Genomic DNA, 19040 nt, shown 5'->3' on the forward strand with positions numbered 1-19040 from the left:
ACATTTACTTTACTTCGAAATAGTGTCCCTTTTTATTTCCCGTAAAGAGACCTGTGAACACACCGGGGATTCCTGGAAAATATGCTAATTTAAATCGTGTCAATTTATTTGCTTAAATTAACAAAATTACATCAGTTTTTGCATGTAATTACCTTGCTGATTAAGGCCTTAACTAATGAAAAACAGTAGCGTTCCTATTTTTGGGTAATGTCAGGTTAGTAAATCTAGCCCCAAGTGCTAAAGTCCAGAGTGTTTCTTTTTTGATTGATATGTTTCCAGTATTTTATGTATATATAAATGTTTGCGTGTCACTGTTAACATTATATTGGTAGTTCTAAGGAGTCACCTTGAATCTATTATATTTTTTCCCTTTATAATTTTTAGATTTTTTGATAACTTCATATTTGATTGATTGAGAGTAAAAAAAAAAGCTAGAAGCGTTAGTAGAGACATCGCTGGTACCCCTTGTAAAGGAAAGAAGTAACTCCTGTTTAACATTGCAACTATTTCAGCCACCATCTCGGAACATAAATACAGATGGTCAAATATATACACACATTGTTAGGAGAGCTGTCTGCAGGCACTTCTCTTCCAGGAGAGTCGCCAATTCCTTGTTGAGTAATTGGGTATTATGGCACTGGCTCTCCGGAAAAGCAATGTTTACCATGCTGCAATCCAAAACTGTCAAACGGGTGTTATTCCACAGTATTAAACCTCAATCAATATTCTGTCCTTTTAGCATGTCAGCCAAATGCAAATAATTTGAAATGATTCTTAAAGCGGCAATTCTCCTGTTCCGAAAATATTTGTGTGTGTGTGTTTTGACACTACAAAAAAGACAAATATGGACTACAAACATGACCACGTGGTCACCAGTAGACGTCGCATCTTGCTACTGGCCACGCAAGTAAGCCCTGACTTGCAGATATTTTGTATCCGGGTAACACTTGTTTTTGATTGTTGTGGGATCAGGGGGCCGCAGAGCAGGCCCCCTAGGTCAGATGAGCTTTTAAAATGAAAAACAATCTCTCTCTAACCGTGTGGATTGCAGCTTCAATATCTAGTTGTTGCCAAAACAGCCAGTCTACTTTACAACTCTCCTAAACTATGGGAGTAATGTACTAGTCTCCCGGCTGCAAAACTGGGCCAAACCCAGTGCAAAAAAAAAAGCACCGAATTTATCAAAGAAAATGAATCCCATTGAAAGCAGCTGAAGCTTTGGCTTGTAATCAATCTTGTGCAATTCTTTTGCACTAGGTTTTTCCCCAAGTTATACAGCCAGAGACTTTAGCGACTTACAGTATTTTACCTTGCAGAATGGAAGCATACATTTTAATGGTCTGGTGGAATTCAAAATGAATGCTCAAGAACCTGCTTCAAAATCGCTGTGGCCTTCACATGCATACACAAGTAATTGAATGTAGTAAACTTTGATTTGCTTGCAGAAAATTGTGGTAAACCAACTGTGTACTTGTCTCTTGTAGTTATAATGGAGAGTGGGATGTGGCTCGTCGAGCATTGGACGATGTGCTGTACAGGGCACAGCTGGAGCTTTACCCAGAGCCTCTACTGGTAGGTGCGATATTGTCAAGTGTGTGTTCTGTGCAGGACTTCAAGCCCTTTATGCAAACCGTGCGTTGGAGTTTTAATGTTCATTTTTTACTTTTAATCATGTGTGCGCATTTTTAAAGACAGGAGTAAGTCTTTAAACCTCCAAAGGACTATCTCTTTGTAGCTGAGTAAATCAGTGGGTATCTATGTATGCTAAAGATGTTGAGCAAGATATGTTGAAATTTCTGTCCCCGAAGGGACTGAAAAATCTAAATCTGTCTATATCCTATAACGTTTTTGACACCTGGTCTTGTTGTATGCAAAGAAAGCTCTTCCAAGTATTTCTCCAGGGAAATGTTTAGTGTTGCCAAAAATATACACTTTCTTCTTATCCATGTATATGCACAAATATACAGATACCGCTAAGTATATAACGGTCCCAAAGTTGAAAAAATATAGACAAACAGAATATTTTCTGTGCAAGTTTCACAATCCTATGTTCTCTCATCAGGTGGCCAATGCAATAAAAGCTTCATTGCCCCAAGGAGCAATAAAGGCAACTAAGGAAGGTACTAGATGTATACAGGTGGAAATCACACCAACAGCATCCAGGATATCAAGAAACGCTGTGACCAGCATGTCTATCAGAGGCCATCGGTGGAAGAGACATGGTGAGCGATACATGGGAATTCCCTGTAGCTTTGTAGTTATACACTGACACACGGATATTCTCAGGGGTTTAGCGTGAATTTCTCTTTGCAAAGGTGTTGAATATTTTGTCCCAGGCGGTTGAATTGAGCCACGGTGCATTTCTGTTCCCCAGTTTATAAGCAGCCCCTCAGCAATTTGGACACAGGGTGTAAGAAAAAGAAAAATCAAATTTTGTTTTTATTCAACTGTAAATGAAAAAATTGTCAAACTTGTAATGTGATCATTCGTATTGTTTCAAGTGGCAATACAGTTTGCAGTTTTTTTCCCCCCGTTTTAATAGATTAAACATTTACTTTAGGGAACTGTAATGACCCGAGCTGCCGATCGATCCGTTCTCCCGTGATTGATTTGCAAAGATCCTGCTTCACACTATGGAAGGTCTAGTTGGAAAGGTGAAGTGTTGGGCCTGTGTAAATGGTGCTGTAGCAGCCCCAAGGAAGCTTGATACGTTACAAAAACAAATTAATTTCCGCTCCGGGGACCCCTGCTTCCAGAGATACTTGCCTCCAAAGGGGGTACCGGTATCTATCTGCAGTTTAAAGCCCCCCAGTCACATGGGCCAACAGGAAGCCAAACCTGATGATGTCACAGCCTCCTATTGGCCCACAGGGCCTGGGAGCTTTGACAATTAGCCACAATGCGAACCCTGAAGTGGCTACCGGCACCTGCTAAGGAGGGAAGTATCTCCAGAAACAGGGGGTCCCTGGAGCTGAAATTAATGGGGTTTGGCTCCAGAGACCCCCTGATTCAAACCTGTATTTAAAAAATGAAGAAATAACTGCTTGGATTGCCTCTTCATGCCTTTTTTATTGAGTTTTAATGTATTAAAGAAGCAATCCGAGCAATTTTTTCTTCATTTTTTTTTTTTTTTTTTTTAAATACAGGTTTGAAGCAGGGGGTCTCCGGAGCTGAACCCCACTAATTTTAGCTCAGGGGACCCCGGCTCCCAGAGGTACTCTAACTCCGTAGTGGGTGCCAGTAGCCACTCCAGGGTTCACATGAAAGAAAAAAAGGTCTAGATTGCGCCTTTAGTTTACATTCAAAATCCTACGTGTTTTTTTAAATACATAAATTGTATAGTATTAAATACGGCATTTTTTTAATTCTCCCTCTCTCCCTCCCCCCCCCCCCCCCCCCAACTCAATATCCCCTTTTTATTGAGTTTTAATATGTGGGGGAGGGAGAAATGCATCAACTATCTTATACTACGGAACTGATTTATTTATTTTTTAAAACATTCGATTTTGAATGTATTGCTGTTATAAGTACATATAGCTCAAAATAAGTAAAATACTTTTTCAGCAGTACCTGTGCTGACGTGTGTGTGCTATACTGTACAGTACCTGTGCTGACGTGTGTGTGCTACATACTGTACAGTACCTGTGCTGACGTGTGTGTGCTACATACTGTACAGTACCTGTGCTGACGTGTGTGTGCTACATACTGTACAGTACCTGTGCTGACGTGTGTGTGCTACATACTGTACAGTACCTGTGCTGACGTGTGTGTGCTACATACTGTACAGTACCTGTGCTGACGTGTGTGTGCTACATACTGTACAGTACCTGTGCTGACGTGTGTGTGCTACATACTGTACAGTACCTGTGCTGACGTGTGTGAGCTACATACTGTACAGTACCTGTGCTGACGTGTGTGTGCTACATACTGTACAGTACCTGTGCTGACGTGTGTGTGCTACATACTGTACAGTACCTGTGCTGACGTGTGTGTGCTACATACTGTACAGTACCTGTGCTGACGTGTGTGTGCTACATACTGTACAGTACCTGTGCTGACGTGTGTGTGCTACATACTGTACAGTACCTGTGCTGACGTGTGTGTGCTACATACTGTACAGTACCTGTGCTGACGTGTGTGTGCTACATACTGTACAGTACCTGTGCTGACGTGTGTGTGCTACATACTGTACAGTACCTGTGCTGACGTGTGTGTGCTACATACTGTACAGTACCTGTGCTGACGTGTGTGTGCTACATACTGTACAGTACCTGTGCTGACGTGTGTGTGCTACATACTGTACAGTACCTGTGCTGACGTGTGTGTGCTACATACTGTACAGTACCTGTGCTGACGTGTGTGTGCTACATACTGTACAGTACCTGTGCTGACGTGTGTGTGCTACATACTGTACAGTACCTGTGCTGACGTGTGTGTGCTACATACTGTACAGTACCTGTGCTGACGTGTGTGTGCTACATACTGTACAGTACCTGTGCTGACGTGTGTGTGCTACATACTGTACAGTACCTGTGCTGACGTGTGTGTGCTACATACTGTACAGTACCTGTGCTGACGTGTGTGTGCTACATACTGTACAGTACCTGTGCTGACGTGTGTGTGCTACATACTGTACAGTACCTGTGCTGACGTGTGTGTGCTACATACTGTACAGTACCTGTGCTGGAGTGTGTGTGCTACATACTGTACAGTACCTGTGCTGGAGTGTGTGTGCTACATACTGTACAGTACCTGTGCTGACGTGAGTGTGTGTGCTACATACTGTACAGTACCTGTGCTGACGTGTGTGTGCTACATACTGTACAGTACCTGTGCTGACGTGTGTGTGCTACATACTGTACAGTACCTGTGCTGACGTGTGTGTGCTACATACTGTACAGTACCTGTGCTGACGTGTGTGTGCTACATACTGTACAGTACCTGTGCTGACGTGTGTGTGCTACATACTGTACAGTAACTGTGCTGACGTGTGTGTGCTACATACTGTACAGTACCTGTGCTGACGTGTGTGTGCTACATACTGTACAGTACCTGTGCTGACGTGTGTGTGCTACATACTGTACAGTACCTGTGCTGACGTGTGTGTGCTACATACGGTACAGTACCTGTGCTGACGTGTGTGTGCTACATACTGTACAGTACCTGTGCTGACGTGTGTGTGCTACATACTGTACAGTACCTGTGCTGACGTGTGTGAGCTACATACTGTACAGTACCTGTGCTGACGTGTGTGTGCTACATACTGTACAGTACCTGTGCTGACGTGTGTGTGCTACATACTGTACAGTACCTGTGCTGACGTGTGTGAGCTACTTACTGTACAGTACCTGTGCTGACGTGTGTGAGCTACATACTGTACAGTACCTGTGCTGACGTGTGTGTGCTACATACTGTACAGTACCTGTGCTGACGTGTGTGTGCTACATACTGTACAGTACCTGTGCTGACGTGTGTGTGTGCTACATACTGTACAGTACCTGTGCTGACGTGTGTGTGCTACATACTGTACAGTACCTGTGCTGACGTGTGTGTGCTACATACGGTACAGTACCTGTGCTGACGTGTGTGTGCTACATACTGTACAGTACCTGTGCTGACGTGTGTGTGCTACATACTGTACAGTACCTGTGCTGACGTGTGTGAGCTACATACTGTACAGTACCTGTGCTGACGTGTGTGTGCTACATACTGTACAGTACCTGTGCTGACGTGTGTGTGCTACATACTGTACAGTACCTGTGCTGACGTGTGTGAGCTACTTACTGTACAGTACCTGTGCTGACGTGTGTGAGCTACATACTGTACAGTACCTGTGCTGACGTGTGTGAGCTACATACTGTACAGTACCTGTGCTGACGTGTGTCTGCTACATACTGTACAGTACCTGTGCTGACGTGTGTGTGCTACATACTGTACAGTACCTGTGCTGACGTGTGTGTGTGCTACATACTGTACAGTACCTGTGCTGACGTGTGTGTGTGCTACATACTGTACAGTACCTGTGCTGACGTGTGTGTTTGTGCTACATACTGTACAGTACCTGTGCTGATGTGTGTGTTTGTGCTACATACTGTACAGTACCTGTGCTGACGTGTGTGTTTGTGCTACATACTGTACAGTACCTGTGCTGACGTGTGTGTGTGCTACATACTGTACAGTACCTGTGCTGACGTGTGTGTGTGCTACATACTGTACAGTACATGTGCTGATGTGTGTGTTTGTGCTACATACTGTACAGTACCTGCTGCTTCCTGTGTAGTTATGAGTGGGGAGGACAGAACTGCTCCGTATGTTTAAGCACCTTCTATTTTCCCTTTTTCCTTGAATTTTTGTGTGCAGTCCTTATTGTTTGTTTCTATATGAGAAACCATGTTGGGCAGGTAAATCAGATCTTTCTCTTTTAGATTTTTTTGTGGTGCAATGTTTTTTAACTGAAATTTGGAGAGCCTGCTGATTTACTGACCGGTGTACAATCTGTTTAGCTACAATGTTACAAAAAGTACCGTTTCAAGTACATGCAAATCTATTGCTTTTTTTCCCCCCCCTCTATGCTTCATACCCCTTTGCTGTGCAATGCATTACTGACCCATCTGGTAGCAGGGTTGCCACCACTCCGGGTTTGACCCGGAGCCTACGGGTTTACCTGGTAAATCTCTGGTGGCGGCGTCTCCCGGCATCCTCCCTACATCTCCCCCTGCAAATCCCGTCAACATGGCTGCGTGATGTCAAATGGTGCGTGATGTCAAATGGAGCTGCGTTGCCAGTACATCGGGACGTGACGCCTGTTGGCATGACAATGAGATGCTCCGTGCTGTTGCGCGATGTCATGTTGCCATGACAACGTGGCGTCAGGCACCACACGTCGCCCCGTTGTCATTGCAACCTGGCACCATTTGACGTCGCGCAGCCACGTGGACGGGTTTTACAGGGGAGGATGCTGGGAGATACATATATAAAGAAGATGAATGTAAAACAAATTATCTCCGGGTTAGCCTTCAATAGAAGGTGGCAACCCTGTCTGGTAGCGAATGGGTTAAATACGTAGGCACATTTGACAGCTCAGATATTTGAATGGAAATAATTTTATAGAACCATTGAGATCCATCTTCAAAACGGCATATAACCATCAGCCCTAGGTGAGCTTATTTACAGGTTCTGTGTGGCGTCTATCCCTGCCCTGTGCTACTGAAGAAGATGGAAGTTCAGCGAGGGGAAACGCTGAGATCCTATTAACCCATGGCAGATGGAATGAGTTACAATGTTTGGGGTTTTTAAGCTGCTGTCCGCCTGTTTTTTAATAATATTTTCCTACTCACTTGAACCAGAGGCTCCCCCAAAGCTTATCTGTGGTCCCCTGGCCTCTGGGGAACCCCCTAGTAATGAGCAGTTTTGTCCCCCAGGAATCATTGCCTGGTGGACAAAAAAGCCTGTGGGGTGAAGCTCACTCCGGCGTGCCAATAGAAAGTTGCAACACCATTGGGAGATGTGACTTTCTATTCCTGACCACGCGGCAATATTTGTAGCTTATTTTGTTTTTATGGTGATATTGACACCCACAAAATGCTACAAATATCTTGGGGATTGGGGAATCTCCTTTGCTCGGGACCACCGATCAGTTCTACGGGACCCCGCTGTTTCATGGAAGGTAAAAAATACAAAATAATATTATGGGGGGGCGGGGGGGAGCTTTAGGGGATGTACACTGAAGCACTGCTCTATCAGATGGGAAATAATACCCAACACTTTCTGTACAGCCGCTGTTTCACACTGCACAGTACAGTCTAAAATAAAGTGCCTGTCTCAAAGAGCTTACAGTCCAATTTTTAGTGCCAGAAGCAACGCAAGTAAAAAATATTACTGCTCTGCTGGGGAAGTAAATAATAACTAAGGATAACACCTTTAACCCCAACCCCAGCCGCCTTCCATCTCATTTTGCCCTGGGATAAAATAAATGGCGAGTGTATTTAGGAAATTCTTCCCTGAGGGCTGTTATATACAGGATGCGGCCGTGCAGCCGCACGTTCCTATGCAAACGCGCGTACACGTGCCGCATGCTTTTCCTGTATATAGTGCCGGGATCTGCAGGTAATGTATGTATGTGTGTATGTGTGTGTGCATGGGTTGTGTGAGTGAAAGGAAGTGCTAGATAAAAAAATTTAATGAAAAAAAAACTTTAATATTTTTTTTTTAACTTCTGCAATCATACACACACACATACACACACCCATACACACACACACACACACACCCATACACACCCACCCACACACACCCATACACACACACACACCCATACACACACACCCATACACACACACACACACACACCCATACACACCCACCCACACACACCCATACACACACACACACACACACCCATACACACCCACCCACACACACCCATACACACACACACACCCATACACACACACCCATACACACACACACACCCATACACACACACACACACACACCCATACACACACACACACCCATACACACACACCCATACACACACACACCCATACACACACACCCACCCATACACATACACACACCCATACACACACACACACACACACCCATACACACACACACACCCATACACACACACCCATACACACACACACCCATACACACACACCCACCCATACACACACACACACCCACCCATACACACACAAACACCCACCCATACACACACCCACCCATACACACACCCACCCATACACACACCCACCCATACACACACCCACCCATACACACACACACACACACACACCCACACACACACACACACCCATACACACACACCCACCCATACACACACACACCCATACACACACATCCATACAAACACACACCCACGCATACATGCATACATACACACACATATACATACATTTGAGCGCAGGCAGCGGCGCGAAAAGATTAATTTCCTCATCTTTGCCGCTGTCTGTCGGCTCCCCTCTCCCTGCCGTGCGCGCGCGGCCCTTCTATAGAAAGGCTGACTAACGTCAGCCCACTAAAAATCCGCACGGCGCAGCACGCGCCCGGCACTATAGAACGTGCCTAAGAAGAATTTAATTCTAGTTTCTCTTTTTCACCCTTAAATGTCTGTTAAAGCCGAGTTACATGCAGCGTGAAAGGATTCTATGAGCATAGGAAGCTATTAAAGCTATAACCGTCTTTCTACGTAGATCGCAGATCTTCTATATTAAGAAAAAAACAAACAAATAGGATTGTACTATATTTTTAGAGCAAGGAAGGGAAAAGCAGGTGGCGAGAAGGATAAGTGCAGGTTGTACAATTCTGTAAGCATGGGATGTGTGCCGAGGATTAGTTAGCAATAGCAAACTGGGTAAAGATGCGAAATGTAAGGTGATTTGCTTTGAGATACTCCGAACATTGATCAGTTTTTTTTTTTGGGGGGGGGGGATAACAGTGACGGCAGACATTAACAAAAGTGCAATTTTCAGGAGCTTGTCACACACCTCTGGTGGTGTTTCAGATCTCCTTGCTAATAAAATAATATATATGGTAATAAAGTATAATATCTACTCATCTAATGACCACTTTTACTTAACTGAAAACTGTAATCGCATTTCACTTTATCGGAGGGTTATACGTGTGCTGTATAAGTTGCTGCACTTACATATTGTACAGTATGTATGCAGAATTTCTCATTTTAAAGGTCACAGAACTGATTTGTCAGCATTTAAGATCTCAGAAAGGTCAATCGTCACCATTCTCTTTAATGTTAAGGATGAAACAGAAGTAGAAGCTAATTTTGCTTGCTAGAAGCATGTTTGGGATTAACACTTAACCCCTTTGTTGCTGGGGAATATATCCCTCCAGCACTGAAGTGGGTGATTTTGGTTCACCGTTGTCACTTTATTATACAAAGTAAGTCGCTTGCAATTTTGAAAATAAATTAAAATTAAACAAATCAAACAATAATGCCTGTATTCCGTGTGCTGTGAAGCTGTATTTTTCTTGTCAAGGGAAATTTTAGCCCCATTGAAATGAATCATTAACCCAGATTAGGAGAAGGCGGCATCACAGCATATGAAATAGAAGTCTGAAAGCTTTTTCCTGACGTGTTAAAACATTCAGTGTTGTATTAGAGATGTATTGATATAGACAATAGTTGGGTCTAAGTGTTTAGAGTTATCATGAGATCAGGTAAATAGTACTTAATTTAGGACAGGGGTGCCCAATGCTACTTCCAATTGACAAAACATATAGAGTAATAATTTTGTTTGTATGCATTGGCAACGCTCAGTAGCACTCCTTTTGACATAAATATATATATATATATATATATATATATATATATATATATGTATATATATATATATATATATATATATATATATATATATATATATATATATATATATATATATATATAATGTGGTGGGTTTTGGAGTTTGAGCGTGCTGGGAATGTGTGTGTACTTAATTTAGGCAACGCTCCAAAGCCTTGCCTAGGTCCCTCAATAAAGACACTTTTTGGGGTAATTAATCCCCCTCCTTCCCTGCACACCTCACCCATCTTTAGCTAATCCACTGCAGTATAGGCAAGTAGGGAGTGCTGCCTCCTCCGTGTTACGCAGTTTTGTTGGTGTCGGAGTTTGAACTAGCGTACACAACACGGTTGAGCTGCACTGTGTGACCATGCCAGCTCAAACGAGTCTCGCTTATCAGAAGATAGTCTCTCCCTTTTTGGGCTCAGTGGCCACGTGGACTTCAGTGGTCCAAAATCTCCATTATTGTGCACGTTGTACTTAACCACTTCTGTATGTCCTGCAAACGTAGTGTTCTGTGTGGGTGCACCTTTTTTACGTTGCCATTTCTGTTTGACGCATTCTCACTCCTTTTTCTCTGTCGTCATAATCTCATGGGGCAAACTGGGCATCTCTTTAGTTGCCCTCCTCGAGCACTTCCACTGTGCCCATCTGCTTTTCTTAACCAGCGCCTGAAACGCCTGGCATGGGGATGAAGACAGATTTTACTCAGTCCAGATAAAATGAGGGTTAACTGTTGTAGGCTTGAGTCTGCCATTAATTCATGGCTCCGCTTGTTTAGTCATATTCCATAGTGTATAATCTCCACAAATGTTTGTTTGGGGCTCCAAGCACCCATTTTTTTTGTACAAAAAGTATTAAATCATGAGATTTTTTTTTTTTTAAATAACGCATACTGCTTCATTTGCCTTCATCTTGTATCATGACTAATGCAACATCTGGTTTGGTAATGACATTTCATTTGCATTTTTTTGTTTTCTTTCCTTGTTTCTGTTCTTCTCATTTTCCACCATTACATTTTGATGTCTTGTTTTCCCCATTTTAGAACAACCTGAAACTAATAATGACACCTCAGATTTGGGCAACCTTGTCATACCAGAGATTAGTGTCACAAGTGTATCCGGCGAGAGAACCGGGAATGGGGAGAGAGGCAGACCACTAACAGAGAATGATGTTCAGCATGTGCAGGCAGTGCAGGAAACCTCCGCAGACCCTAGAACTGAGGGCAAAGCAGTGGCAGAGATCAGAAGGCAAAAATCTGTAAGGAAATTGATGGAGGACGGATTAACCTCCGCTGGCAGAGTGCAGTGTTAACAAATCACTTGGTAGATGGGCTCCAAGGTACCTGCAAGTGAAAGGGTCACACTGCATGGTTGAGCAGGCAAATGGTTCACCTCAATCACTTCAAATTGAACGTGCATGTTTTTATATAGCCCCAAATGTAGACAAAACTCCGCCACATCTGACTGCATGATGGGAGTTCCCACTATGGACGCATGGAGAATTAATGGCTGTGGCATGAACAGCATGCTCAGGTCATACTGTATATACCTTATCAGCTGAATTGCAGCAACAATAACTATTGTACACAGCATTTACTATGGTCGTTCATCACCTTCTAAAATATGTAGGTGTTTTGATACGTAGATGCCAACGAAATCTTAGTTTCCTCTGTTGTAAGGCAGTTAAATGCTTGCCATTTTATCTGACATAATTTTTAGTTCCTTTTTTTATTTCATCTAAGCCAACCTATCATGTTCTTACCTTATAAGGTATATCGATGCCCTTATGGACATTGCCGTGCCAATTTTTTTATTATTTTTTTTACTATACTTTATACACATTTTGGTCATTTGAATATAATCTGCATAATACTGTAAATCGGTGAACTCTGTTCCAGACTAAATGTATATAGTTACATGTAGTCTCAACATTGAACTTTAAATACACCATGTGACCTTTCCATTTGTCAGTCCTTAATTACTGTATTTGATGGGTTTGCAACAATAATTAATCCTGGGTTCCTTTTTTGATTTGTGCTTCAAATGATTTTCCCACCTTGCAGTGTGTCTGGGTGGGTTTCTGGCCTGCTCTAATTGCATGAATTACAGCTGTCTCTTCTCACAATCGACACGTGCTGGGCATGCTTCTGTGGGGGTAGTTTGTGTTTCTTTGCTAGAATAGTACTCTGAAATAATGTTTCTGTGTGTATATATAACTGGGTAAGTATTATTAATTTCACAGCTTGCAATGACACTGCTTGGGGTGGCATCCTAATACTTTGAGAATCACTTTCCTCACTCGCTAGTAACTTATTTTTACCGTCTTTGCTTTTGCACAGATGCTGCTGATTTAACACTTCAGGAGGAGCTGACAGAAATATCTGAGGTGGATGAAGGATTTTGCTCCAGGGCTGCATCTAGCACAAGCCAGTCTGCCTTATCTCACAGCAGTAGCAGCTCCAGCAGGCCCCCATTAGGAAAGGGCCAGAGAAGATCTGCTGGGGGCAGGACAGGGGGGAAGGAAAGAGAACCCATGGGAGATTCTTGTCGTGAGCATCTCAGCAGGAAGCAGAACCAGAGGGCCATGAGTGAGAACCTGGAGCTGGTGTCTCTGAAGAGGCTGACTCTGACAACTAGTCAGTCTCTTCCCAAGCCCGGCAGCCACAGCCTGGCACGGACTGCGACTGCTGTATTCAGTAAATCCTTCGAACAAATGAGCGGTGCACCAGCCTCAAGCAACCCTGCAGGTGCAGGGGCTGGCACAGAATCCAACAGATATAGTGCGTGCAGCCTGCAGGAGGAGAAATTGAGCTACATTTCGGAGAGAACAGAGCTTGCCGTGCCCAATAAACATCAGCAAAGCCAGCAGAGATCCCCCAGCATCTGCATCACCCTGTCTACAGACTAATCCTGGCGGGGAAGATGACAGGAGGCAAAAACAAGAGTCCTATTGCTCATGTTGCATATCCGCTATTGTGGACCTTTCTGAACTTGGTGACACTGAGGCTGTGTATAAATCTGCAGCCACATAGACTTGCACACTGTAACTATCAAAAGCAGAACATTGTTCCAGTCCAACTTGCTTAACAATGTGTCTGTGTCTCTTTTATGATGACCCCTGGCTCTGTAAAACTATTCGGAGTGCTAGGGAAAATTGTAGTGTTATATTCCAGATCTCTCCCCATTTTAACCTCTTCACTGCGGCAAATCTGTGCGCTGCTTTTATAATGCATCGCTAGCAGTAAAAGCATTGCCGCGTTATCTGTTTCACTGTCGTAGGGACCTGTGTTTCATTGTAATGTCTCTGGTTTCTCAAGTGCTCAAGAAAACCTTTCCAATGGCATGTGTGGGATGTGGGTTACTTCCCAGGGCTCTTGGTTATGTTATGAAAGCTGGGAAAGTAAGGGAGAGGGGCGGCCTAAAATAAATTAACTATCAAGCAGCAACCTGATTTTTCCATAATCTGAATACAGCCCGAAAAATGGAATACGTGCTTTGGAGCTCCTATTCTACATGGTGTGAATTGTGTTGATGCCCAGTTAACATTGCTGTAACTTGCTTTCGCGTGAGTGGAAGTTAATGTTGTTAACTGTGCATTATTCTGCTTTTTGCTATACTAGAATGGAGCCTTGTACTAAAGAGTACAGGGGAACAAAAAGGGTTTTTGTTTGTTTTTTTACACACGCTTAAGGAAATGTTTTAAGTAACACGTACTGTATTTAATCAAACCACCAGATGGCAATATACGGTATAGTTCAGCTACTTATAAAGTGGCTATTCCTCCTCCTTTTACTAGGTTTGAAGCAGGGGTCTCCGGAGCTGAACCGCATTGATTTCCACTCCGGGGACCCTCTGCTTCCTGAGAAACTTACATCGGAAGGGACCTCCAATAGCTGCTCCCAGCTGGGCACAGAAAATGTCAAATTAAAGGTGAGCAGTGGGCCAACAGGAAGCTGCGACTTCATCCCGTGCGGCTTCCTGTTGAACCGTGTGACGCTGGACCTTTAAACAGCAGTGAGATCCCGGCATCACCTTGCGATGTGAATATCTCAGAGAGCAGGGGGTCCTGGGGGCTGAAAGTAATACGGTTCAGCTCTGTAGACCCTCTTTTTTTCAACCGTGGGGGGAAGAGAGAGACTTTTTTTTTTAAAGGTTTTTTTTTCTGCCTGGTGGTTGGCACATAACATTTAATTTCTACATAAGAATTGTGCACACTAACAAATAAGTGCTAACCAGTATAAAGGGAATTTTGTATGGTAAATTATTGTGATGTAAATAATGTGCATTTTACTGTTTGTCAGTTGTATTTTTTTTTTTTTTTTAAATCAGCACCACTTTTTTTTTTTTTTGTTTTTATATTTTGAAAGGTTGTTTTTTTTTTTTGCTTTTAAACCCAACTATTAGTGATCAGTGTCTTTTCTGAGGTAACATAAATGTGCTGGAGCTGTGGTAAGTGAGCGGTGCTGCGAATGAAATGTAGCTGCTTTAGATATTACTTCTGCTCCTCTCTCCGTTCACATCCTTTCATAAGAGGAGCGCTGAAGAAAAAGCGCTAAGCTGCAAAGAGAGAAGCTTTGAAGTTTAGAGACGGAAACAAATCCTTTAAACTGTTTTGGGGCCTATATGCATTTTGAGCGGTGATGACCAATTTTCTGCAAACGTTGTAAGCCTAGAGCTTTTTAGTCACTTTGTTTTGGAGGCAAAGCAATACATCTGGTGACATGTGTAAACCGCATCTTTGCAAAAGGGCATTTAATCAGATTACGGTATTTTCCAACGACCGGCAGCCAGAACATTACAGGCCAATCTACCAACTATGAGATTCCGGTGGATAATGCCATATAGTCTGATGTGGCCATTCGAGCAATTTTTATGCAGATGTCCCATGAACTTCAATGGGAATTCTGTCGCGAATGACTACATCGGACCATAAAGAATAAGGCTCTCCATTGCTAAACTAGTAGAACGGTTATGGGGAGTCTTAGTGCTTACATGTTGGGAGTCATAGACAATCTTTTTAAACTTCTTTAGGTCCACCAGTAACTCCTTTTGGTGATTTGTGTTGAGGTGGCTGGATTTGTTCTGTACCATTTGTTTCATTTTTATTTCTTTTTTTTTTTTTTAATTTATACCCAAACAATCCATTTTTTCAGTTATCTTTATTATGATGCTACAGATTAGTGTCCAATTTAGCTCGGTGTGGCTAACTACAGTAAGTGTTACTGCTAACTGGAAGTATCCAAATATCGATATTCACAAGAGCAAAAATGCTCAGTGAGCACGTGTGCTCTATATAATTACATTTCAGTGTCATTTACACGATTTGACAAGGGTGCTTTTTGGGCATTGTGCTATGTTATGAAATTTCAGGATGGAAGTATGTGATATGAGACCATGGATGTTTTTTTTTTCTCTCCTAGGCTGAGAGTAGAACTTGCAGGTGAGACAAAATCTGTGATAATCTAATGGGTAATGGCAGTCTGGCGAAGTGGAAGCTTTAACAAACAGCTCATGGCCAGATTTGCGTTTTGGTTGTGGTTTTTACAATGATATAGATCGCCGCATGGTGTAGCACCATAGGAGCATATAGAATGAATGGCTGTGGAATAAACAACATTTCAGGTCACATTAACTTTTTGATTTCCTGAACTGCCACAGCAATATTTATTTATTTTATGCAGCATTTACTCAGCAAGCTAATCTCCTACAATAGGTCAGCATTTTGATGCATTTGCATGCAGTCGATATCCCAGTTTCTTCTGGTGTAAGGATGTAAAATGCCAGACCATTTTAGATCATCTTGGTTCTGCCAAGTGAACACTTGACAAAGTTAGACGCGACAAATGTATTCTTTGAGCTGATTAACATGTTTTAACTCCCAAGTAATGGCAACATGGTACTGTATGAATTGTCCTAAACATTTTGTGCCGCTGGGATTCACTTGAATGATTGCCAACATAAGATCGCAGTGCATTAACCCTTTATAAGAGGCTAGTGAATGCCGTCTTGGTTGCTTTAGGAGCTGGGGCTTGTTAAGCAGGACTCCTCTGCTCTTTACCAGACAAGCATTTTGCTACTGCAAGAAATCAAAGCAGATTGGTAAGATATCAGTACACCAAACATATATATGCACATACAGCAATGTCTCAGCAGTGTCCTTTCTATATTAAAGATTAAGTATTGTTGGTATCTTCAGATTTGTACACTTTAATGTACGTGCAAGTAATGATTTAACGTTTTTAATGTTTTCACTGTGAGTTACAGGGGAAAATGCCCTCTGTTACTGTGTGTGTGTATTGCAGTTTCTTGTAGCCCTGTCCGCAATGGATGGAGTAAGACCTTTTCATACATTACCGCTAAATCTGTGCATGCATCTCTTACTGTTTTGTAGTTTGACATGTTACTGTAGATTTTAAATGAAAGATGAATGGTATGGCAAGGTATTTTGAAACGTTGCAGATTAAATTTTTAGCCTCCATTTAGAAATATGGGATAATTGTAAGTGTAAAAAACATTTCTACACAGATGGCTAGTGTGTGTGTGTGTGTGTGTGTGTGTGTTTATTATATATATATATTTATATATATTATGTGTGTATATATACAGTGTTCGACAAACCTATACATTTGCACGCCCCGGGCGAGTGGATTTAACATTGTGGCGAGCTCCTATTGGCCCAAGCAGCACACGTGTGGTACTAGGTGGCGAGTAGATTTTTTTTGTTCGGCGAGTAGATTTTTTGGTTATTTGTCGACCACTGTATATATGTGTATATATATATATATATATATATATACATACCCTCCCTCGTTCTCTTATGTGCAAGAAATACAGTTAAACACATTGTTTGTGAATGCATGTTAAATACAATGTAAAACCAGGTCAAATCTGATTGCAGTGTAGAAAAGTCACATTGGTGTATCAATCCACAGTGGAAAGGGGAAATTCTGCCCGTTAATAATACAGAATTATAGAATCCATCCTGGAAAAGTGGCAATTTTGTTTCTTATATAAATGTAAGTGTACAAAGCATTCCAAACCTATTCTTTGTGATGTATATAAAGAGATAATGTGAGGTTTTAAAACCTTGTGTACACACCATGACGTCTATTAAGAACACAATAGGTGGTCTGTTTCCTACAAAGAATCTCAACTTGTTTTTTTTAATCAAATCGAACATCGTTGCCTTTCTCTCTAGTTCATGATGCCGGTTGCCTGTGGAAATGTTTCCATTGGTTTTTAGAACCAGCATATTGTAGCTAGTCGGTAGCCATAACCTAGTGATAAATACCTGTGGCCTTCAATTCATGTGCCTCACACAGACTTGTGGACAACAGGGTTGATTTATGGTGCGTTTGTAGACTTTAGTTGTATTTCCTGTTTAACAGAACGTTCATGCATCAATGGGGAAGATGTTTGCGACCGAATTTTCAGGATTGTGTTGCAGAGGTTGTAGATCCTATTTTTTTTATCACGTAATTTAACATCCCTATGGTGTTGCTTTCCTAGACAGGGGTTGTATTTTGCAATGGATGGGCTTGTCAGTGTGTTTGATGTTTCCATGTAACTAAACTACAGTACAAGCACAATGTTAAGATAGATTTGAGAGGTTTTTTTTCCCCTCATCTTTGCCATGCAGTAATATGAATGAACATGTGCAGAATTACTCTGTCCAAATATGGTGGCATACTGGGATAAACTTGCACAGGTTTCCAATAACAACGGTACGTACAACACAGTACCTGAAATTATATCTCAGGGTCTGTAATAAAACAGAATATAAGCCCTGTAACTGTGGGATGAAAGTCTTGCAACATTCTATTTCAGTTGTTTTGGCTTCTCTGTGGCAGGTGGCACTAGTGCATTGAGAAGCACTGGGTTAAACAAGTCTCATAGGCCTTTGGTATTCCAGCAATATCACTACACCATAGGACTCTGCCCAGATTCTGCAACATTTCCATCTGAAAAAATATATTTTGTTACAGATCTAATGTTCGATGTTTGATTCAGTGTGTTACTGTATGTACCCATTACTTTAATTACCCTGTTTGTCTAAATGGATGTGAAACGTCAGATTTTAAATGACCGTGCCATAAATTGTATGCATCATGAATTTTTTTTGTAATATGTTTTTGCTCTAATTGAAACTCCTTACAGATTTTATCTTGTGATCTAGGTCCCCACTACTGAAGCTTTGTCCAATATACAGTATGTATTGGTCCTTTTTTCTTTTCTTACTGTAATAAGTTGTTTATTTTAGATTTTTATATGAACTGTGGTAATGTTTAGTACATCACAATTGTTTTATTGTTGAAATAAATCCTTACAAAATCTCTTCATGTGTGCTTATTTCCTACATACTGTAGCTTCTGTCTAGACTTCTCTTTTTCTAAACCTCCAATGAGCGTTTCACCTAATACCATCCTGTTCCTGCTAAACTATGATGGCACTGTACAATAAGTGTGAATTGGCTGAGGCACACAGGAGATTTCAATCAATTCCGTTACACACATTTTAGAAGCAAGTCATTTAAAAGCAGTTGGTGACAGTGGTTATTTTTAAAGAGTTCAAATGTTTTCCACGTCTCTTTTCTCCGAACTAGAAGAAGTACTATGTGTAGTCTTGCAGCATTTGGTAAAAATCAGGCACAGTTGATTTCATTTTGTGATGTTATGATAGATGTCAAACCATAAATTACTACATAAAAC

General features: G+C 41.9%; 1 protein-coding gene across 4 annotated transcripts in view; it reads left to right on the forward strand.

Annotated features, from left to right (window-relative positions):
• The window catches only part of HYCC1 (hyccin PI4KA lipid kinase complex subunit 1), an 89928-nt gene extending 71261 nt beyond the window's left edge, over positions 1-18667 (forward strand). For 2 of the 4 annotated variants that reach the window (XM_075587137.1, XM_075587136.1), the window contains 3 exons: positions 1485-1572; positions 2063-2222; positions 12672-18667. In XM_075587137.1, coding sequence (XP_075443252.1) covers positions 1485-1572; positions 2063-2222; positions 12672-13240 — 817 coding nt within the window. In that variant the 3' untranslated portion in view covers positions 13241-18667. Of the gene's footprint in view, positions 1-1484; positions 1573-2062; positions 2223-11375; positions 11672-12671 lie in introns of all 4 variants that reach the window. The other 2 variants (XM_075587138.1, XM_075587139.1) reach the window with 2 other exon arrangements.
• Positions 18668-19040: the final 373 nt, after the last annotated feature.

Source organism: Ascaphus truei, chromosome 2 (assembly GCF_040206685.1).
Source record: "Ascaphus truei isolate aAscTru1 chromosome 2, aAscTru1.hap1, whole genome shotgun sequence".
In the NCBI taxonomy this organism is placed as follows: Eukaryota; Metazoa; Chordata; class Amphibia; order Anura; family Ascaphidae; genus Ascaphus; species Ascaphus truei.